General features: G+C 35.8%; 1 protein-coding gene across 1 annotated transcript; it reads right to left on the bottom strand.

The window, feature by feature from the left end:
* Positions 1–13,451: 13,451 nt before the first annotated feature.
* On the bottom strand, positions 13,452–25,085 carry LOC138889839 (uncharacterized). Its single transcript, XM_070173176.1, has 2 exons — positions 24,761–25,085; positions 13,452–13,534 (listed from the first exon to the last, which is right to left on the bottom strand). Exons 1-2 carry the CDS (start codon positions 25,083–25,085, stop codon positions 13,452–13,454), a joined length of 408 nt encoding a protein of 135 aa, XP_070029277.1.
* Between the last annotated feature and the right edge of the window lie 631 nt (positions 25,086–25,716).

Here is a 25,716-nt window from a genome sequence, read left to right on the forward strand (position 1 = left end):
TTCATCCTCTTTCCTTGAAAATTCCTTAAAAAAGAAATCATCATAGACGTATGATTTGCCCTATTCTGCACCTTTTTCTATTTGTTAATATCAACGTGAAATTCATCTTGTATTTTTCATGCATTGATAGCTGACATTGTGACCAGGGACTTAGATGTTTATTTCTTCCTTGGTGTGATTTGACAAGGGAGGGTAAAATGATGGGAAGAAACTAATAGGCTGTTTGGTCAAGCTTCTAAAATTAGTCTATTTTGAAAAGTGATTTTCTCAAAAGTACGTTTCAATGAGAAACAATTTGTGTTTGGCTAATCTATCTATATTATTATAAAAGCATGAATATAATGTCGGTTTACAAAAATAACCTTATAATATTAAGCATAATAACTCACGATAAAAGGACATAATCGGAACTTTAGATATTTGTAATCCTATTAACTTTAGAATATAATACTATAAGTTAGGAATCCTACATAATTATCATTAGGAATCTTATTAGTATAATTAATTTAGAGTATAGAAATATAATACTAGGGTACGGATTTGCTCCAATAACTAAAGCTCCAGTAATTTTCAATACATATCTAGATGGTAGCCATGTTTCCCTATGAAAATTTAATGGCCTTGATTGCATCTTCTTTTTCTCTAAATATCTAAACCATTTTTCTCATTCAAGACAATAAAAAAAAATTATTGAACCCGACACAAAGTAATGAAAAGTTCACGATACATACTTTTTTTACTTCAAATTTGAAAATCAGATTCACTAACAAAATCTCCAATATGTTACTATTGGTTTTCAAAATGGTAAACAAAGAAACAAGCTTCATGGGAAACGAAACTGAACGATAATTTTAATTATGAGTGTTATAGCGAAGAAGAAAAAGATTTTGTGTGAGTTTCTCTATCTTCTCTGTAGTCTACAATATAAATCTTTTTCTCTACAACATTTGCTCAGGTTTCTCGCCCTTGGGCTTCAACAACGTCCATGCATGTTGTCATGGAACTCGGGATGAGAAGGACCGGGTATATTTCAACTAAATTATTTATTGAAAAAAGCAAAACGAATTCCAATTACAAGCTAGATACGGAAATGGGAGCCTACAAGTTTTTTGGATGAGCATATGGTGGTGTTCCTTTATCTTCATTCTTCATTTGGAACATGTTAGTACGTGTTAGCATGTTAATTTAACACCTTTATGAACACGTTAGCTTTCCTATAAGAATAATTACTTTCGAGATAAAGACATATTTTTAGTCATGTAATTCTATTACTTTTAGGATATACTTCTTAAAAAATTCTATTACTAATTAAATTTGAAAACGTATTATGATGTGATATTACTAATTTCATTTGAGAATGTATTATATTGTCCAAATTCATTTAGAAAAAGGAGAGTATATACTATTATAAACGCACGAATACAATATTGATAGACCAAAATAGTCCTAAAATATTAAATAGAAGAAATTATAGAAAAAAATTAAAATAACTTATTTTTTTGGACTACAAGACCTGCTATGTTGAATTTTTAATATTTAATATTTTAAAAATAATATATTTTGTCTATTAAATTTTTATACAATATGTAGGAAGGCTGAACAAAATTAATTTTATAAGAATCCTCCATATTGACAGTACATTATCACTCCATAATATCTAATACTAAGGGAAAATAAAAGTAATATTAAATGGACTACATAAAACGTTAAAATTGAGAAAAAATATCCTCATATTATATTTGAACTATTTTCCTACTCAAATAATATATCTTTTAATCAATTTTTCGGGTAATATTGAAAAATATACTCAATTATTAAACAACAACTGAGAAAATATTTAAAAATATAAATGTGTGAGAAATAGAAATAAAAATGGTTTGTAAAAGTCAATACCACTAATGATTCTATACACATAAAGTAGAATGTCATATCGGTTTACTCTTTGAAAAGAAAAGTTTGGTGGATAAAATACTAATTAAGATTAAATCTTCTAAATAAGAGATGAACTAATATAAAAAATCCGAATCAACATAAAATAAATTATTTTTGTCTAAAGACCAAATAATTAAATCTTCAAATAATTATTTAGCAAGAGAATCCAATTCAACTTTTTTTAAAAAAATTTTATTATATGGGTAAAATTATTTTTCAAGTTAAGAAAAATCTTAGGGTATATAAATTTATTCCATAAAAAGAGTGTTAGAGATTAAAAAAATGTAAACACAAGGTAAAAAATGTTATTATAGTATTAAGAATCAAACGACCATACAAGTGTATATTTAAGCACAATCAAAGCTAAATTCTGAACAAGAACAAACTTTTAAGACTATATTATAAAGAGCCGACTCTTATAGTGTGATTATCCTTTGTAGATGCCTCCGGCAGAATCAAAATAACATTTTTATGTCAGGCATTACTTGAAAATGTCAAATCAAGAGGCATGATATTGCTAGCAATAATAACAAAAAGATTTGATATACCTCTTCAAACAACTGAAATAACCATCATAAATATATCAAAGCAGAAAAATACTGCTAAATTTATAAGAAAAGCAAAATTGATAATATGGGATAAATCGCTTATGGCGTTGAAGATATATTGAATACCAATGAACCATTTGGTAAAAAATTAATGGTTTGGAAGGTGATTTATGTCAAGTACTATATATCAATAGTTATAAAATCGATGCAAGCAAGGATCGTAAAAACTAGCTTGGCAAAATTATACTTATGGACTCAAATTAAAAAGATTTAACTGACAAGAAATATAAAGTAACAACAGGTCTTTAGTAACTTCTTGCTTCGTGTCAGAAACGAAAAAGAGCATCTAATAAAAGATGGTTTGGTTCTTTCGTAACACTTGGTTATCAATCACAATTGTAATAGTAGTGCATTTATTAAGAAAAATATTTTGTATCAATAGATTAAAATGTAATTTATCCAAATTGCATGATAGAAATTAAAAAGCTATCTTAACTAGAAGAAATGAATATATCGATCAACTAAATAAAAGGTTGATTGCAAAATTTTATGGTAAAAATAAGATATTTTTCAATTTTTGACTCAGTAGAATATGATACAAATAATTACTACCATAAAGAATACGTAAATACTTTAATACCAAATGGCCTTATACCACACAAATTTGTTGTCAAGTTTATTTTTTCTTATGTATGTCAGTGTCACCGTATATGTAATACATTAAGTTAAAATTGATCCTCCGTTACATATAAATTGATTTGAAGAAAACTATGCTCGTCACGCTAATGAAAATCTTAGATCCACTGAATAACTTATGTAATAGCACATAGATTGTATATAGAAGTTTTGACAATAACGTCATACATGCAAAAATTATGATGCCGGTCAATGTATTTCTAAGTTTATTTTTATCTCTGAATTCAACTTTCATCTTCCGAAACTAGAGAATATCCATTTAAGTTTGTGTGAAAATAATTTTCGGTATGTTTATGTTGTGCAATTAAATAAATAAATCACAAGGACAAACATCCTAAATATTGGACTGTATTTATCGCAATATATTTTTTTGCACTAACAAAAAAAATATCAATATCGACAATAAGATTTATGGTTATGGCAGAGCAACCAAAGCATTACAAGGAAACATACGCAAAAATATCATCTACAAAGAAGTGTTCGGTAAGATACCACCAAATTAAATACTTTTAAACTATAATACGTAATTAACTAACACGACTAAATTGATGTAAGTTCTGATGATGTTCTTTTATTTTGAATTCACGTATTATGCTAATGTAATGATATTTTTCAGCTTTCAGATGATTTAAATGGTTAAAAACCATCGTGTATCATTATTAACGTGCAACACACGTTCATAGATACTAGTTATTTTGAAAAGTACTTTTGAATAACAATTAGTGTCTGATCAAGCTTTTAAAAAGTATTCCTAAGTATATTTTTTTTCAAAAAGTGCTTTGAGGAAGAAGTTAATTTTTCTGTTTTTCAAAAACGGTCAATGATCAAGTGTACCCTTGTACCATTATTGATTATAATATTTAAATCCTTCGTTATACTATTGGGACTTATGGGTCCTTGCCGTCACACATTTAAATATTTCTACCCCTTCTTTAGCAGAGAAGACACGTGTAAGTTCCGTGTGATGCTTTCAGGTCCAACTTAATAATATCCATCCATATTAAGACCCGACCCACCCATACAATAACCCACAAATTTACACCAGCCCCACTTAAATGAAAACTCTCGTCTCTTTCATAATCGTATTTTCTCCCTACATTGAAGAACTTCTTTCCTCCATATTTGGGTGTTTCTTCCCTATTTAAACTTGAATTCACTTATACAGTTTGATTTTGTTTCTTTTCCTTTATCAATTTAAAGGTTGCCTTTTAAGTGGGTACTCAATGTCTGAATCTAGTTGTTCATCGAAAAGGAGGTGCTTTTATGGTGATATATTGCCAAACACTTCACTTCAACCACTGTTTAAAATCCTGCTAGGAGATTCTATAAGTGCGCGAAACCTGAAGTAAGTAATATGTATTTACAAATTTATTTAATTTTGACATTTTTAACTAAATTTCAGTTTTATTAGTTTTCTCGTTATATGTTGTTTGGATTGTGTGTAAGAATGAATCATGTGATTTTTGGGAACGTCTACCGAACAGAGCCATGGTTATAATTAACAATTTTAAGTCGAAGTTTGATGTTATTCAAGTTCAACTGAATACCTTGAATATGGCATTGGATACGTGCAAGATTGAAAGGGACAAAAAGATGAAAAAAGTGGATGCATTAGAGGCTATAAATATTGTTGAAGCGAACAAAGCAAGGGAGTCAGAAGAAAAAGTGTTGAAGCTGAAGATGTTCATTATAATTTCATGTGCGCTATTTGTTGGATTTGTTGCGGCTTTCTTGATGAAGTGAACCTTTGAATAAGTCAAGTGCATTGTGTTTTCCACCGGATGAATGTTTGTAGAAGTAATTCACATGAAGTACTTATTTTTGTGTTGGTGGACAATATGTAGTATTTTGGAATGAAGTTTTTGATTTCATTTCTTTATTTTGTATTTCGGATGAAGTTAATTGCAATGAATTTTTTGATTTCATGTCCTTGCATTCAGTTCTTCTTAATTAGTGTGTCACGAACCAAAAACCACTTAGTCGTGATGGAACCTATTCCTAATGCTAGGTAAGCCAAATATAGAACAAGTAACTCAAATGATAGAGTAATAGTAACAAGAGATAAAATGACAGAATTCTATACAACCTCCCAAGGACTGGTAGTACATGTCATGTAACACCCCTTAAGTTCGGCTCAGGTATGAATGAGTTAAAGGAGTAGTAAGGTTATATTTTGGGCATGTAAAGTCCCATCGGGATGATTATGGGTGAAAATAGTTATTTCAAAATCAAGATGGAAAGTGAGGTGCATAAGATTTGACAAAATCGACTAAGTTTGTAGAAAGTTTGTATTCCAGCAGGTTTTAGTGAAAATGAGTAAGGAATTTGGGCAAACTTAAAGCATAAAAGTTGTAGTAACTTGAAATATCTTTCCAATGATGTATTATTGAGCTCGAAAGAATCTTTGAGTAAAACGTTATACGCATTTTACAGAATAGTATGCGATATGCGTGCCGGTAGCGCGACCGCGCTAATTTTGAGGCAGTGTTACTGCCGTTTAGCATGGTCAGTAGCGCGGGCAGTCCTCCAAATGCACGGGAACGCTAGTGGGGGGTCGTTTTAAAGCTATATTTTGTCCCCCACAGCCCCAAAACATAAAAACTTGCTCTAGAAAGGAGAACTCTCAAAAACCTAACTCCCTAAGGGTCCTTCCACCACCCAAGGTAAGTTCTAATGGTGATTCTAAGTTAATTTCAATATTCTAATATCTTATTAACATGGGTAAACTCTCAATATCATTAGATATTCGTTTGGGGCATCATTGTTGATAGAAGAAATCCTAGAACTCGAATTCAAGAAGATTGAACGTCAAAAAGGTAATGTCTTCACCCTCTAATTGATTCTAGCATTGGATTAATGATTATTGACTCAAGTTCATGAGATATGAGTTGCTGGGTTTGATAGAAAAACATGAACAATTATAGGTTTGGCTTGTTGATTGTTGATTGTTGATTATTGGTTAAGGGTGTTGTTTACCTTATGGGTGATAAAGAATAATGTTGATTATAACTATTTGAGACTTTAGAATTTATCTAGGAGCAAGAGAATGAGTTATTGGGTATAGAGACACCATTAATAAGGACTATGAAGCTTTATGCCACCAAGTGTTTGAGAAAATGCCTAAGTGACCAAAACATGAGTATTATTGCTAACACGGAATCCCTTTGACTTGTATTGATATAGATTGAAGTTGAAGGGGGTTGGCGAATGTTGTATTATGCTCAAGAGCAGGAAGTTAAGGTATGTGAGGCCAACTCTCTATGTTTGGGAATATTAATGATTCTCCCTACACTACGTTTCTTTTACGACGTATCAATTGCCTAAAAAATATAGTTAAGCCTAGTTCCTTGAATAGTTGTAGAGCTTCTATTCTCTAGCTTCATAACTCGTTCATGACTTTCATTCTGAACGTTGTGAGCTCAGTGCGTATTCAATATAGACTTGGGTTTGATACCCCCGAGTTTTAGTATAGATTACTCAGTATGCCATAAACAGTTGAAGTTTCAGTGTTCATAATCAGTTCAAGAATACATGTCTAAGTCTAGTCCTATTCAGTATTCCAGTATTATGTAACTCAATGTGATTCAGTATTTTACTATCATATATTGCAGTATGATTCTCAGTTCCTGATTTTAAATCCCTGAATGTTGAACACTTGTATTTGGGCCTGAGGCTGCAGTTTATGCTTTATGCATTTTTGACCTGAGGTCGCAGTTATGTATACGTATACTTTGGCCCGAGGCCGCAGCTTGTGCATATATATATATTGGGACTGAGGCCGCAGTTTAATATTCAGATAAACAGGCTGTTCATCATTCAGAAGAGGGAGTATTCATATCCTTACTTCCTTTCAGTTCAATTATTAGTTACCGTTCAGTTATCAGCTATCATATCAGTTACCAGTTATCAGTTATCAGTTCAATTACCAGTTATCAGTTCAATTACCAGTTATCAGTTCAGTTATCAGTTCAGTTATCAATTATCAGTTATCATTTCAGTTTCAGTTTGAATAGTTATCATTTCAGTTATCAATTATAAATTCTCAGTTATCAGCTTAGTTTCAGTTTCAGCATTTATAATTCTTTCTTTTAGATGCTTTACATACCAGTACAATTCAAATGTACTGACGTCCCTTTTGCTCGAGGCATGCATCTCACAATGCATGTAATGATTTACATGTTGATGATTTCGAGAGATAGGATTTTCGTACCAGCTATTTGGTGATCCTCAGTTCTTTCGGGGCATTATCATTACTATAACCTTCAGTATTTCAGACAGTCAGTGTTTACAGTACTTCATTAGAGGCTTCATAGACTAGAGTAACAGTTAGACAGAGTCTCAGACTTTTCATGTTAAGCCATGTTGCCTGCAAATATGTTTCAAAATTGTATTAGTATTTCCGCACTTTGATTTATATCATCCAGACTTTCAGTATATCAGCATGTGTTAGTTTATCTTCCGCATTTAGTATGTTATGATATCACATGTTGATTCAGCCAGCCAGTTGGTTCGCTCGGTCACATATAGTCAGGCACCGAGTGCCGTGTTATGTCCAGGCCCAGGTTTGAGGCGTGACATGTCATGAGCCACTATGATTAAGATTTATAAACCTAAAAGAAGAATAAGTACACCATCTTCTTGAAAGTTACATGAGCAGAGTTTAAGACGTAAACTATCATGAGTAAGAGGTAGCTTGAAGCTGGAACATCTTCGATGCAAGGCTCCATCTTCAACAGCTACACGACTCCAAGATTTGCACACAAGGCGTAGAAGTATAGCATGAGTATAACAAACCCCATGTACTCAGTAAGTATCTTAACTAACCTCGATGAACTAGTGACGAGGCTTTAAGTTAACAGATACTCAATTATATTTTTATTTGTGCAAATGATAAGCAAGAAGAGCAATACAAGAAAGATACACAAATACATAAACATGTAATGAATGAAACAAGAATACAATGATAGAGGGCCCCAAAATATCAACACTTCTTAGTCTCACAACACAATGCGATGACATAAATCAAAAGACAAGAATAACTATAATACATTTTCTCCGTTGCGGCACGCAACCCAATCCCACATATATAAAGAATAATGTTGCGGCATGCAACCCGATCCCCCAATATCAATAAACACTATTGTAGCGTGCAACCTGATCCCCAATATCAATAATATCATATGAAACCACACACCAAATGCAGGAAAAGTTCAAAACGGAACACTAAGAAAACGAACACGCGATATTCAACTAGGTAATACAACTCAGACCGCGTAGAATGAGCGGTCCAATGTCAAAAGCTAGTCTACCATACATAATGACAAATCTTCCACAAAGCATAACACACAACTAATCTAAAAGTCACACAATCCGGTTAAACAAAAGAGAGTAGAACATGAAACGAGTAAAGAATGTTTATCAAGTAAGAACAGGGTTCGAATGAAGACATTCAATAGGTGGAATTAGGTAGCAAGTAAAGGCATGTAACAAGTAAATCGATTTAATCAGTGAAGACATATTGTAAGTAAAAACATATAGTAAGTGAAGACATATAGTAAATGAAAGCGTGTAGTGAGTGAAGACATGTATCAGGTTAAGGCAGTTAGCAAGTAATCACATGATAATTAAAGGCATGTAATAGGTATGGGCTAATAACAAGTAAAGACATGAATTCGAAGAAGACATGTAATAGAAGTAAATCAAGTGAAAGCGCAGGTGTAATAGTAACAGACAGGAAAGACATAGCTATAATAGTAACATGCCAAAAGGGAAAACGCAGAGGTAGCTACAAAGGAACTCAAGCAGAAAGTATTATACAAAACCACAAACACCAATAGAAACCAAAGAGAAATACATCTAAGAACTTAAAGAATGAGCGATCATAACAGAAATCTAACTTCCTTCCTTTCTTTTTGCACGGTAATAACCACAAATCAATTTATTTCAAATCACACGGAAATACTCATCGTGTCAACATCATATCAATCACGTAGAAATACACATCGCGCCAAACATAGCCCGAAGGCCCCAATCACTATCTCGAATAAAGAAGCTCGTGTAACATGACAATAATATGTATAAATATAGATTCCTGATACTACGATCAAGTTAAGTATGCTAACAAATCTCGAAAACGACACATTTAGTCCTTTTTAAGATGTCACATGCTCTAACATGATTTCTAATGCAAATAATTGAGTTTACTAGTCATGGAATTAAATGAAGCATATTTTAAGGGATCATCAAGTTCAACAAAGGCACAAAGAGGCATATAATTTCTCCATCCCGAGCATGGAAACCCTGGCACATGCATATACGCTCGTCACCTTTTATATGCATCAACCCCGTATGTAGCAAACAATATCGATTAGTAGGAAAAATTCTCCCAGCAAAGCTAGGCAAGACATTTACCTTATTTCGGAATAATTTCCACAATCCAATACCATCTTCCATAGAAATTATCCTCAAAATGATCAAAACCTAGTCAAATATCATCTAATGAAGTCAAATAATGCTAAAGGAAACATCCCTAATACATAAAGGCTCAATCTTTGCCAAAATCCCAAAAACAAAAGTCAACCCCGAGCTTGCTTGGTCAAAACTCAAGATTCAGATAAAAATCCAATTATCCATTCACCCCCGAGCCCGGATATGCAATTTATTTCGAAATTTGTCCTCAATTTGGGGTTTAAATCTCAAATTTACAAAATTCCTAAATTCTACCAAAACGCCCAATTTCTACTTTAAAATCCATAGATTTGATGTTAAAATTCATGAAAAACTAATTAAAATTGATTGAAAACTAGGTAAAGATGCTTACCTATAAATTCGGGAAGAAAAATTCTTAAAAAATTGCCCCTGGAGTGCTTAGGGTTGAGAAATGGTGTAAAATGAGCTAAATCCCGACTTTTTCCTCTTTTACCCAATCACAGACGTAGTAATTGCGAAACATAGTTCTCAATTGTGATGTTAGCAAAAGCGAACCACTGTTTGCAAAAGTGAACAACTGCCCAGCCAACAGTTGTCGTGAAAGCGACAAAAATCCCGCATTTGCAGTCTGTCCTTCCCATTTGCGAAGGTTACACAGCTGAACTCTGGTTGCATTTGCGACAAAACAACCACAAAAGTTGAGTCCACAAGATCTCATATATGGTGTTATCTTCGCATTTGCAAAATCAACAACCCCTCCCTAGATATTGCATTTTTGAGCCCAACTTCGCAAAAAGTGGGTTCCAAATTGAGCTCATCCGGAACTCATCCGAGTTCCTCAGGCTCCAAATCGAACATGCACACAAGTATGATAGCATCATATAAACTTTTTCTCTGCCTTAAATCATCAAAATAACATCAAATAACAGGAATCGATCATCAAAACTCAAGAATTTCAACTTACAAACTCATTTTCACAAATCTTCACATAACACGCCGAAATGCGCTCGGATCACCTCGAACCCCAACCAAACATGCGTACAAGTCCAGAAAATATCATACGGACCTATCGAAATCGTTAAAACACCAATCCGAGGTCCTTACTAAAAATATTGACCGTGGTCAACTATAGCCTCTTTTAAGTCAAAAATTTTATTTTCTTCAAAATTTTACGTATAGACTTTTTGAAAAATGACATGGACCATGCACGCAAATCAAGAAACATCAAATAGAGTTAGAAAAAGTCTCAGAAAAAATAAAGGTAAGCTAATACTCAAAATGACCGGTCAGGTCGTTACATTCTCTCACACTTAAACATACGTTCGTCCTCAAACGTGCAAAGAGTCGTTCAAAAGCCATCACTTAGCTTAATGAACTCATCATATCCATATCCATGAGCGATACCATACTACCTCGATCCATATAAGTCCATAAACACGACCCCGACTGAAGATTCTTCCTTCAACCCTAGCCAATAAGCCTTAGAATGAAATTTCAATATCTAGGACACGTTCTAAGATCCTATTCTCGCATATACACACTATATCAATCACAACATGCTTTATCAAGCCGCTAATACACTACCAAGATCAAACTACATGATGTGTCACATAGCTCATGTGCTCATAGCAATAACCTTTGACCACAATAGCTGCTCATCACCAAACCCGGTACCGATAATACTCCTCATATAAAAATAAATCTCTTTCTAGGCCTTCACAATTCCGTTAATGAAAAAAGAAGCATACAGAAACTTGTAACCACCCATAAAATCAACAAGTCAAGGAGCTTTCTCGTCCGACAAGAACCATTGCCAAATTCTGAACGGAAATATGATATTATTCTTCCAACATTTATTGTCCCCAATATGATAGTGCAAATTACAAGCCCAAAAACCTCATGTCACCCAATACAAGCAGTCCAACTGACAGGTCACACCAAAAGCCACATGAAACCTCACATAACGCGGTCCGTATACCAAACAAGGAATACCTTATATACATATATATATCTAAAATAGAAAGAAAATAAGGCACAAAGACTACACACCAAGTACAACTGATATAACAATCAAAGCATAATTCTTATGAACTCAACCCACAAAGGGAAAACAAAACACACAAAGTAAACATAAAGAAGGTTATCCCACATAACTCCATTGCGGCGTGCAACCCGATCCAAAACATATCAAACCATATAGGGATACCTATCGAGCCATGGTGCTCGTGCTCACTAAACACACATGAGTCAACATCAAACATAATAGAGCGTACAATTATAACTATGGGGTGGAGAGTTGGAATAATACAATACGAGAAAAGGCAAGCACAACTAAGGTGAAATAAGCAAATCAACATCACGAGGGCCATCTCGCCCATATCGCCAAAAGGCCTTCATGGGATTGCAACATGCGTGTAATAATCAAATAGCCTCACAACCCATCATAGTATAAAAGAGAAGCATATAACATAGACCAGGGCACGAATAACATCCATTCTGTCCGATGATATACCCACGGTAGCAATTGCTTAAGAATAAGCAAACCCGATCTGATATAGAATACACATTCTCATTAGGCTTACAAATATCCCCCAAACCAATTTCGATCATCCCCAAAGAAGTAAATAACCTTCCAAAGTACATAGAAACATATCCATAACACATACCGTCAGTTATCCAATTCTTAACATATCTTCATAGTCTGTAATTAAGGAATAGTCTGCCTGCGTGAACATCTAGTCTCTAAACCTCAAGAATAACAAAATCTCCATATATGATCCCAACTCCACTGCTCAAATGACTGATACATCACTCATACTCCATCATCTTACAGAAAATACACATAGAGACCTCTTGCGCCACGTAGCAAAACCTGAACCTCAACAACCCAAAATCAGACGATCACCGTAATACTAGCCAAACATCCGCAAGTCAAAACATAATGCGCCTTCTAAGATATGCACCGTTGACGTCCAATTTTGACTCTCTCTTTTAAAATTAATTTACTTATACTTAATAATTTACAATAAATATTTTTGAAAGTAGTTTCTAGAAATAAATACCTATTTCTACAAATTAATTAAGTATTAATTTTGAAATTAATCACCTAGCATTAGTATTATGTAATTACAAATATATTTACTATTTTAAGATTATTAAAATATCCTTTTATATATACACATCACATAGGCCTTATAATTAATTAGATGAATTACTCCTTAATTTTTAGTTAATTAGATTACTATGTTAATATTTTGAAATTAGTGCTATAATTCAAAAATGAAGTATTTATAAATAGTTAACTAAAATAGTTAGTAGTATATATACTAATTATAATTTTACCAAATTATTAAGCTTATTTAATTTAATTTAATTATAAAAGGGGATCAAAAGAGGCTAAAGGTTATAATTGCAGTTCTCAATTAAACACAAATGGCTATTCTTTAAATCAATTTTGGCCCAAATAACCAAGCTCAATCCAAAATGACCCAGTCCAAACAACCCCTCTAATCTACTATGGCGATCCGCGCCCCTCTCCCTTAACCAATCATAGCGTGCCATGTTATTCGTCTCTCTTACTCACAAAGAAAGCACAAATAGAATCTGGACCACTGATCCATCTTATCAATGGTTCGCGTTTAACCCCCATTTCTTTCTTATTCTTTAATCTTATTAAGATTCAATATCAACTGTCTGATCAGAGAGATCCAATGGCCATCGATTTTTTCCCATTAAATCATTTCTAAATTCTTAATTATCAAAACAATCAGAACCATTGATCAAATGATCCGACGGCTCCCGTTCCATCTCTAAATCTTAACTCAAAGATGATCCCCTAAACCCTAATCATTTACCACCTCCAGTGCCGCCTCTCTTTCCCTTTCCTCTCTCTTTTCTCTCATCTCCATCAGCCCTATCAATCCTAAAACCTTGAACAGATTTTTGCAAGGTCACAAATCAAGCCGTAAGATATCCATCTTGTCCCTATAAACTGTGAATCTCACTGATTTCCATTCCATTTCCATCAATTTGATTTGAATCTCAAATATGAAACCCTATACCTAAACTATGCAACTTGAAAATCCATCAGCCCTTCTTGTGTTCTATCGAGTCAAAGCATGCACGACCAATATATTTAGCTTCATCATTATTATTTGTTGTCCAGAGGTCAAACATAGTGACCACTGGACATTAGGGTTTGGCCGCTGGTCCAAAGGCTTCAATAGTCGGCCTCCTCGTGCTCAGGTAAACTCAACACTGCTTTTCCCCTATGTTCTTTCCGATTTCACCCGATTATGCTCACATCATCAACTTGTCGTCATCTTTCACTTCCCGTTTCAATCTATTAAAACACTAGAGCTATTAAATGGCACTATAAATAGGGATGTGATTGCTTTCACCTAGAATCACCTACAAACACACAAGACCTCACATGAACACAGAAACAATACTAAGATTTTCATAAAAACTAGGGTTTCTTTTTGATTTCTAGTTTTTCTCTTCTGAGTGATTTCACTGCTTCAAGCTTGGAGCTTAGGGCCCTAGGCAATTAGAAGGAATACTTGTTTGGTCTGCTGCCCTCGAGAAGGTCAGGTTACCTTCACCCTCTTCTCTTTTGATCATCTTACTTGAATATCATGAATATGCTGTTGTCTTCTATTAAGTGTATTCGTTTATGATGTTTGTCATTAGTGTAGCAACGTATTCTCCAGTTCATGATAAGGTATTATTGATTTGTCGTCATTTGTCATGTTTCTGAATATCTCTAATAGGCATTGATTAGATTGTTATGTGACCTAATGACTCTCATTTCTGAATCCATGCAGTCTACATAATTAAGTTTCCTTAATATGCCTCAATGACCTCTCATGCTTGTCTAGGCTTCGAATTTTCTATTAATGGTTATGTTGTGATCTCTATCTCTACACATTATTTCCTGCATTTTGTTGTAGTCGAGATTTGTTGTTTGATAACTCTGACTAGTACAAATCTGAAAGTTCATAATTTAATCCTTCACCATTTAACCGAAGCATAAAAAGTTTAAGTATTTAAGTGCTCTCCTTCTCTATATTTGTGTCTGTTAACTCTAAGAGCAACTTTTGAGTTGTCACTATGACATTATTATGTTCATATTTAACTGTTGGTTGTATCTGTATGAAACAGTCTTATTAGTGTGAACTCTTATAAACTTCAATGACCTTTCTACATATATTCCATTATTATCAATGTCGCGCCCCCTTTTTCCCCCTCCGCGGAGAGAGAGGGGGGTCCGGGTCTCGACATTCATGGGGGGTAATAACTCATTCCTTTTGAGAATTTGGGTATTTTGAAGAGTCGCCACCTAACGGATTATGGTGCGTTAGGGCACCTAGAGCGATTAACTCTTGGACTAGTTTGCATTACCAGAGATTTAGGGTAAGATCTCGAAATAACCTTGAGGGGAAGGTGTTTGGAACCCCTCTCGGTCTACAACGGTGGGTCCCGACCGAACTTATACTTATGAATTAGTCCTTTAACAAATAACTAGTTTAAACACGCACTTGCAAATAAGGGCATATTTTGGACATTGTATGACTCAAGTAATAAGACAAAGAATTTGAACAAGGTTGCATATAAAAGAGTAAAGTTTAAACATCAGAAATTGGGAAAGAGGGGTCCTAGGTTGGTTAGCCTATAGGATCACCCCGCACAATGCCCGGTAAACACTCCTCAATGAGGGGCTACACGTGGCATTAGGGCGTAGTCATCATATCCTTACTACCCAATTCCCTCCCTATGGTCATAGCCTAAAACGTTCTAATAACCTTGACAGATGTCTTATGCGTGTACTACCCGCCCCTTCCTTATGGCCCTGGAGGTATTTAGGACCTCTAACTAGGGTAGTTCTAGAACTTCCTAAGGTTTTAAAGGATAAAAGTCTAGGAATCAATCAATAACAATTATGACTGCATTTAAAGAGAACAAATAACAGGCTCATAGTCACCTCCACAAATATAACAAGTAAATGCATGTCTTCAAACAAAGGTCAAGTATTTAAGAGAAAATCCTAGAACATGATATCTAGGTGGGCAGGTATTATACAGTATTGAATTAGGACAAAGTGTAAAAATCCTATTTAGCTTGCCTACTGATTTAGACCTGTTAAATCTGAACAGTTTTATATAACCAAAGCACAATCTCATAGTTGCAGAATTTAAATCGCCCTAGAGGCTTGCCTAAGCGCATAACAGTGACATCCTAAAAATATGGTATCTATATTGACTATGAATGCAGTAAAACAATGAACAGTTTTTAAAACGGACAACTTGAGATCCTATAGATATGTTTTCTAGCGGTATTAATTTACTGCAGTGCTTGAAAACTCATTTAAAGTAACGAACAGTTAATTAAACCAATTTAAACATGATTTAGACTGATGTGTTTAACTAAACTGATTTGAACTTCTATAGGTAGGATTCTAACTAGAACTAATTTTAATTCCTATAGGCATAGTATCTAATTGTTAAGAGCTGATTTTCGATCTTAAAGACATATTTTATAGTGAGGTGAATGTAAATACATGCTGTAACGAAACTGAACTCAATCACTTTATTTCTATAGACATGATATCTAATCATAAGGCTGATTTTAACCCTATGAGCATGATTGCTATTATTATAGCCATTTAGACCCTATAAGCATGGTTTCTAATATTGTGGAAGGTATAGCAAACATAGCAAATGCATTAACATAAATCCTATAGGCATGGTTGTCACGACCCCAAATACCCGGTCGTGATGACGCCTATCACATTACCAGGCAAGCCAACCCAAACATCGATCATAACCCTTTCTCTTTTAATAAATCATTTTCTAAAACGAGTTTAAATACCAATTTTTCGTAAGAAGTGATTAAACAACTAAAAAGGTGCGGAAATCAATAGAACATAAGACAACACAGCCCAAACATCTGGTGTCATGAGTTTAGAGCCTCTAAATACATAACCGACTGTCTAATACATCATAAGTCTAAAAATGCGAAAAAAACAAGATAAGAAGGAGGAAAGCAGGGATGCAAACGCCATGCAATTACCTCGCAATCTCCGGCAACCACTAATAATGCTAAGGACTCTCACTCCACCAGTCGGGCACCTGGATCTGCACATAAGGTGTAGGGAGTAACGCGAGTACGCCAACTAAGTAAGTAACTAAAGTAAATAAGGTGTGAAAGCAGTGACGACCAATTAAAAATTATATAAATGAATAAACAACAGGATAACAGATCAAATTCCACAATTTAAAACTAGTTTCATCATAAAATCATCAATTTCAGTTTAAATGCTTGAAATTGTATACTTAGCAATTCTTCAACAGAGGTTTCTTTTAAAAGAAGAGTGAATTAGTGAAAATATCATAATTGGGCCCCTCGGACAAGGTATCACTCAGAATATGGCCTACCGGGCAGCCTCTCAGTCACTCATGACTCAACTCTCGTCACTCAGTACTCACTCTCAACACTCAGGCTTATTAATATCTCATAATAATAATAATTATAGTAGTCGCTGCGGCGTGCAGCCCGATCCGTAATTTATAGTCGACTACACTCATTGGGGGCGTACAGACTCCGGAGGGGCTCCTACAGCCCAAGCGTCATATCGGTGCGGTGTGCAGCCCGATCCAATATATATATCACTACGGCGTGCAGCCCGATCCATATAAGTATCACTACGGCGTGCAACTCGATCCATAATATATATGTATAAATCCTCACCATTAGGTTCTCAACCTCTCTCAGTCATTAACCTTACAGCCTCTCGAGCACAATATTAGAAATTAGGGAACTCAGTCCAAACAGTCCTCACATTTAAGAAGTAGAGTGATAAAACCAGTTTTAAACAATAAACAGGTAAAACATGACTTAGGATATGCTTTCAAACAAGTAGAGTGAGGAAAGACAGTAAAAATGCCCCTAAGGGTCTCAACATGTCGTTACAAGACCCCAAACATGGAATACAACCCATAATATAGTATAAATGACTAAAGTACGGAATATCATAAGGTTCCAAATCAAATACGTGGCTTAATAGTCGCTACGGGATGGACCAAGTCATAATCCCTATCAGTGCATGCCCACACGCTCGTCATCTAGCATGTGCGTCACCGCATTTATCAAAAACAATTCAAATACCAGGGTTTGTACCCTCAGTTCCAGATTTAAAATGGTTACTTACCTCAAACCGATGAGAATACTACTCGGCGACGCCTTTACCCCTCGAATTGACCTCCACTCACGTCAAATCTATCCAAAATCAGAATCACGGCGTCACAATATGCTAAGGGAACGAAGCCCAAGTGAAAATAATCAATTAATACCAAAAATCTCGAAATTGCCAAAACCCGACCCCTGGGCCCACATCTCGAAACTCGGTAAAAATCACATCAATGGAATTCTTATCCTTCCACGAGTCCATACATACCAAAAATACTAAAATCGGAGTCCAAATAATCCCTCAAATTCTCATTTTAAAGTCTCTTAATCTCAAACTCTAATCCCTAATTTCTTCCTTAATATCCCCTAATATCATGATTAAACAATGAAAAAATGATCATAAACCCAAATAATGAAGCTTAGGAAACTTACCCAACTGATTCCCTTCGATCTTCCTTTGAAATCACTGCCCTAGCTCGCTTACTGTCTTAAAAAATGGAGAACTTAGCACAATTTCTCGAAGAAAACAATATATACCTTCTGGCCTAGGGATTCCGCTCCTGCGACCCAGATACCTCTTCTGCGGTACCGCATTTGCGGTCAATGAGCTGCTTCTGCGGCTTTCACTTAATGGTCCAAAATCGCATCTGCGACCAAGTAGCCACACCTGTATCATCGCAGGTGCGGTCAGCCAACCGCATTTGCGGCTCCTGCCCTTCTCCTCCTTGACCGCTTTTGTGGTCCTTTCTTCGCATCTGCGACATCGCACCTGCGGTCCCCAATCAGCAGGTGCGGAAATAGCAAAACAGAAAAATCTGCAGCTTCTCAAATTTCTCAAACTCTCTGACAACCCTCCGAAATCACCCCAAGGCCCCCGGGACCTTAAACAAAAGCACCAACATATTCCAAAATCTTATTCAAACTTATACCAATCTTCAAAATACCTCAAACAACACCGAATCAACCAAAACACATCGGATTCAAGCCTAAGTTTACAAAATCTTCTAAATTACGCTTTTGATCTAAAACCCAACCAAACCACGTCCGAATGACCTGAAATTGTACACACACATCCCAAATGACACAATGGAACTAATGCAACTCTCGAAATTCCATTCTGACCCCTATATCAAAATCTCACCTATCAACTGGAAATCGCTAAAAATGCAATTTTGCCAATTCAAGCCTAAATCTACTCTGGACCTACAAAACATATTCCGATCATGCTCCTAAGTCCCAAATCACCACCCGAAGCTATCCGAACCATCAAAACTCACATCCGATCCCTCTAAATCATAAGTCAATAAGTTAACATCCAGTTGACTTTTCCAACTTAAGCTTTCCCAAAAGAGACTAAGTGTCTCAAACCTTACCAAATCCTTTCCGAACCCGAACCAATCAACCCGATCACATATAGAACCATTAGACAAAGCAATAAGAAGCAGAAATGGGGGAAACAGAGCTGTAACTCATGAGACAACTGACCGAGTCATCATAATGGTATCTACCCATTTTACCCAACATATATAAATACCCACCCCTTTTCACTAATCACCCCAATGTTGTTTACAAATAATTATTACAGGCTAGCTGTATAAATTACATAAAAAAATAAAGAAAAGAAGAAGTTAACTATAGGGAGCCTAAAGCAGGCCCAAATGACTTCCAAGCCTCCAATAGCCTCAAATGGCAAAGTTCCATAGACAGTACCATGTCTAGATGTGTCAGAGTTTCCTAAGGACCTCAAAGATCCCGGGCAGTGCTCACACCTAGAATTTTCTCAAACAATAACTGATTTAGGTGTAGTGTGGAAAGGCCAGTTCTGATATGCCAGAGTTCAGAGAGATCTGAAGGCAGTACACATGCCAGAGGGGCAGAACCTAATATTCTAGGAGTAATGTGAGAGTGTATGACATAATTTTGTTTTGAAAATAGCACGGAGATGACTTCTTAAGTATAAAAGTTTTCAGAAACAGGAAATAACTTGGTGATAAAAGATAGTTTGAGAAGAGTATCAAGCAACAGACAATCAATTAGTCATAAGAGACATTCAGAATACTTAACAAACAAAACTTCACATGGGGATAAAGAGATTGTGGTACATAAGAACCACCTTAGGGTACACGGATAGGGATAGAAGAAACATATAGTCACAAACTGCATGCAACACTTAGGATCTTAGAGACTCAGTAAATAGTCAGGACATAGATAGTAGTTGGAATATCATGAACAGGATTAAACATATAGTTTGGACATGCTAGGTAAAAAAGTAGGCAAGAAAGAGTGCAGAATTAAAGAATACATTAAACAGGCAGATTTTAGACATACTGAGCAAAGAAGTAAGTAGGAATACAAGTTGACCTCATAACTGATGAACTAATGTAGGAATGAAAAACACATAGGGTTTGGATTCCAAAACTTAACTAGAGACATACCAGTTGAAGAAAAGGGTGCAGAGTATAAAGCAAATGATGTTCCAATATCTAGCCTGGGCTTTCAGCCGGCTAGATCAACAAGTATCACAAGTAGCAATAAAGAAAGAGAACTTTAGAGTGTAAGAAGTAGTGATTTTGAACTAATGTTTGTTGTTGTGTGGAACTTAAAATAAGGGGGGGGGGATATATAGTAAACAAAAACCTAACAAATAAGGTAAGAGATCAATTAAGTAGCAAAATCAAGGAAGTCACATATAAATCATCAAGATCCTTCCCTTAATCAAGGGACAATTAAATCAACGGTAAAGTATGCTAATTATTTAAGGAAAAGAATCAAGTAAGGTTTAGGTATAGAATAGGTAATTAGGGGTAAATGAACATGAGTTTAATTAAGGAAACAAATCAGTAATAATCAGCGAAATACAAACAAGGCTGGGAAAAATAATTAAGGCAATCAATTCAGTCAAATCGAATAGAGAGGTAAGAATAAAGAGTTAAATGGAAAGTGTTCAAATTCAACCAGTTAATAAGGGATTCAGAGTAATCAAGGGTTCAGAAAGTCATGAAAGAGTAAGCATGTTTGGCATATAAAATAGGGTAAAACATGAATAGTTAGGAATCGATACATAATTTTAACAAACAAAAAGTTAAACAACACTAATTCGATGAGAAAGATCAAGCATATAGAATCAGTGAAAGTGTTGAACTAAAAAATTTAGCAGAAGCATATTAGGACAAGGAAAAAAATCACGAGAAATCACAAGGACCCAAAATAAGAACACAAATCAAATGTACCAATATCCAAGAACCAAACGAAGAACCCCAAAAAATTAGGGCTTTTGGTAGAAGCGAGTTAGGGTTGTAGCAGACTCATAAACATTAGCCAAAATATATGAGAATCAGAAGTTTAAACACAAAAAATCATCAAACAAATTTTAAAAAGAAATTCCGGAAACCCTAGTTTTAGGAAAAGATGAAAATCACACGATTCTTGTAAAGAATCTTAAGGTTGTTGTAAAACTCACATAAAACAAACCTAAATCATCCTGGATCTGTACAGATCTAGGAGGTTTAGAAAAGAAATTAGGGTTTCGAAGAGAACCATACAGAGATGAAGAAACATACTAAGAATCCCATAGATCGTAACTAATATAGGACGATCTTAATCGGAATTTCTTTTAAGTGGCCTGAAACAGGTGAGAAAAGACCAATAGATGCAAGCCACTAGCCCTGGTCCCTTGAGGGCCCTGGATATGGCAAAAACAACATGAGAGAGGCCATCAGAGGCCTGAGAGGTGGTGAGAGGTCACCGGAGATGGCCATAGATGAGTGACGTCGTTTGGAGATTAGGGTTAGGTTGAGAGAGTTTGAGAGCATAGAGGATTTCAGGACGGCGGGTTTATAGAAATGATTTAGGGTTAGGGGTTATTAGGAATAAAAAAGGAAGGTTTTAACGGTGGCCGTTAATCTAAAGGACCAACGGCCACGATCTGATGGGGTTTTGGGTCGGGTAGGTGTTCCTAAGTTGGACTGGGTATTTTAGGGTCTAGTTCGACTGTATTGGGATTGGGGAGGGGTTGGAATTGGGCTAAAATTGAAATAAAATTAGGCTAGATATTAAATAGCCATTTTCAATAATATATAATTTACAAAAATAATAAATGATTTCCAAAAAAAATATTTTCGTGTGCTAAAATGATTAAAAATAGTTGTTTAACATTTTAAAAATACAAAAGACCATTTTATGTATTAATAATGTAATTATGCATTAATAGGGCTAGTATAGCAAATATATGCAAATTAGCTTAAAAAATATAAATGCAATTATAAGAATGCACTAAAAATATTTAAACAATATTTTTGGCATAAATATAGAATTTAGATGACTAAATCACTACAAAATAATTTGAAGAATTATTCGAAATTTTATAAGTAAAAAGGTAAGAAATAAATCAATTTGAAGCCTTTAAAATTATAGAAAAATTATAGAAAATGCTTATGCATGATTATATATGCATATATGCTATTTTGAAGGTGTATATATATGTATTAAAAAATATAAGAAAAAATTAGGTATCAACAGCTGCCCCTCTTTACCCGGGAAGGATGAAAGAGTTTTCGGGTAAAGAAATGATGACCAATTTTGACTGGATGGGATGTTTTGAAAGATAGAGGCCGGACTCCGATCTTCGAGTTGCCTACATATCCCTGGTCTTATAGGAATCAGACCATGTGTAGTTCTGGATTCATTGGCAGAATATACCGATGAAGTTATTACAAGAACGAACACGGGATGCAAAAGCGACTATGGTGAGCGGTTAAGGTTTGAGATAGTTGAAGGAACTAGAGAGAGGTCGCTCCTTCTAGGATAGAGGTTTCTCACTGGTCACCTGCCGATAAAAGATGCTACGGACATGTATTTGTACGAAAATTTAAACATGATGCAGATTCCCTTTTGGACCATGAAGCTTGTCTTTGGATGGTTAGAGATGACGTCCTGGGGCATGAATTGTTTAGTGAGGGATTCCCAGGCCATGAAATGATGTTCTCGGGCCATGACAATGGTGCTTCCGAACCATGAAGCCTTTGAATAATGATATGCAAATTTGAGGGATCCTCAGGCCATGGCATGGTGTTTTCCGGCTATGAGGATGATGCCTTTTAGACTATGACACCTTTGGATAGATTGGCGATATTTCAGCCCATGATATACAGTAATATGATGTTAATAAGACAAGGCTTAGTCTTGTGAAATGAAGGGCAGAGTTTAGCCCGATTGAAAAGCGAATAGATAGTACTAGAAATAGAGTAATATTTGTGCAAAGAGGGACAATGCTTAGTCCCATACAGATAGGGAGGCAAGGATTAGCCTCATGCAGGTATGAAAGCAGGGATTATCCTCATGCAAACATGGAGGCAGGGATTAGCCTCATGCAAGCATGGAGGCAGGATTAGCCTCATACAAATAGGGAGACAGGGATTAGCCTCATGCATGTATGGATGCAGGGAGTAGCCTCATGCAAGTACGGAGGCAGGGATTAGCCTCATCTAAATATGGAGGCAATGATTAGCCTCATGCAAGTATGGAGGCAGGGATTAGCTTCATGCAAGTATGGAGGCAGGGATTAGCCTCATGGAAGTACGGAGGCAGGGATTAGCCTCATGCAAATATGGAGGCTGGGATTAGACTCATGCAAGTTTGGAGGGAAGGATTAGCCTCATGCAAGTATGGAGGCAGGGATTAGCCTCATGCAGATAAGGAGGCAGGGATTAGCCTCATGCAGAATATGGAGGCAGGAATTAGCCTCATGTAGGTACGGAGGCAAGGATTAGCCTTATGCAAATAGGGAGGCAGGGATTAACCTCATGCAGATAGGGAGGCAGGTATTAGCCTTATGCAGAATATGGAGGCAGGGATTAGCCTCATGCAAATGTGGAGGCAAGGATTAGCCTCATGCAAATGTGGAGGCAAGGATTAGCCTCATGCAAATGTGAAGGCAAGGATTAACCTCATGTAAATGTGGAGGCAAGGAATAGCCTCATGAAAATGTGGAGGCAAGGATTAGCCTCATGCAAATATGGAGGCAAGGATTAGCCTCATGCAAATGTGGAGGCAAGGATTAGCTTCATGCAGAGAGCAAGTAGCAAATAAGTGTAGTATATGTCTTAGCTGGAGATATATTCCGTGTCTGATAGTGAGTTTGTTAGGTGTATATATTTGCGGATGCTATCGCTACTTCAGATGTGCCTACGTTCAAAGAAAAATTGTAGGTTTTTGTGAGGGGAGGTTGGTTCGTGCCTTCGTTTGCCGACCTTGCTTTGCTCTGCTGTGAAAGCCTTTTCGAGTTCCCCTGGGTAATACCTGACTATTATGGAAATAAAATTTTCGAAAATTATACAATTACTGATAAAATAAAGTCATTTTAGAAATGTATTGATATATCAAGTAATTTTAGATTAACTAGTGACCGTAACACATCTCAAAGGCATTACAGCTCTCTTATATTGGAATTTTGAGGGTCCTCCTCAAAATTCTGCCCCAGTTTGGCAGATGATCTTTTGACCGTTTGCGGATAATGGGTCTTGTCGAACCTTCTTCGGAATTTTGAGAATCCCCCAGTTTCTTAACCAATTTCTGACTTTCTGGCATGCGATGGTGCCGGCTGGACTTGCTCCGGAATTTTGAGTGTCCTCCTCAAATTTCTGCCCTAGTTTCTGATTTTGGGGAAAAATGGAAATTTTATTATGATATGACCGAACCCATAAGGCTGCCTACGTATTCCCTCTTAAATGGGAATCAGGTCAACTGTAGTTCAATTACATCAGATGAGGAAATGTAAATAATCTAAGCATAGTATCTCTTGATTGCATCTGAATTAATTGGTTTTAGCCAGATTTCTCCGTCCATTTCTACAAGTATGAGTGCTCCTCCTGTCAACACCCTATGAACCATGTACAGACCTTGCCAGTTGGGAGAGAATTTCCCTTTGGCTTCATCTTGATATGGGAAGATCTTCTTCAGCACTAACTAACCTGGTGCAAATCGCCTTCGTTTGACCCTTTTGTTGAAAGCTCTGGACATTCTGTTCTGATAAAGTTGACCGTGACACACTGCGTTCATCCTTTTTCCATCGATAAAGGCCAATTGTTCATAGCGACTCCTTATCCACTCTGCATTGCTGAGTTTGGCTTTCTGTATGATTCTTAAAGAAATAATCTCTACCTCGGCTGGGATGACAGCCTCGGTACCATAAACCAACATGTAGGGAGTTGCCCCTGTTGATGTGCGAATCGTAGTACGGTATCCCAATAAAGCAAAAGGTAGCTTCTCGTGCTTTTTTTTGTGGTTCTCTACCATCTTCCTTAGTATCTTCTTGATGTTTTTGTTGGCGGCTTCTACGACTCCATTCATCTAAGGTATATAGGTTGTGGAATTCTTCTACTTGATTTTGAAAGTTTCACAAATGGCTTTCATTAGATCACTATTGAGATTGGCGGCATTATCAACAATAATGGACTCGGGAACTCCGAATCGACAAACAATGCGGTCTTTGACAAAATCTGCGACGACTTTCTTGGTTACGACTTTGTAAGATGCAACCTCTACCCATTTTGTGAAGTAATCAATGGCTACTAGAATAAACTGTGTCCGTTTGAAGCAGTGGGCTCGATTAGACCAATGACATCCATTCCCTAGGCGACGAATGGTGAAGGTGAGCTTGTTGCATTGAGCTCGTTTGGCGACACTTTTATCATATCGGCATGCACCTGACATTGAAAGCATTTGCGGACATACTAGATGCAATCTGTTTGAGTATCTTCTTAGACAAGATGAAACCATTCATGTACGGGCCACAGGTCCCGGCATGTACATCCTCAAGTAGCTTAGAAGCTTCCTTTGCATTGACACATCTTAGCGATCTTAAATCGGGAGTTCTTCTAAACAGATTTCCTCCACTATGGAAGAAGTGTTTGGACAATCTACGGAT

The sequence above is a fragment of the Nicotiana sylvestris genome, chromosome 4, assembly GCF_000393655.2.
Source record: "Nicotiana sylvestris chromosome 4, ASM39365v2, whole genome shotgun sequence".
NCBI classification, from domain to species: Eukaryota; Viridiplantae; Streptophyta; class Magnoliopsida; order Solanales; family Solanaceae; genus Nicotiana; species Nicotiana sylvestris.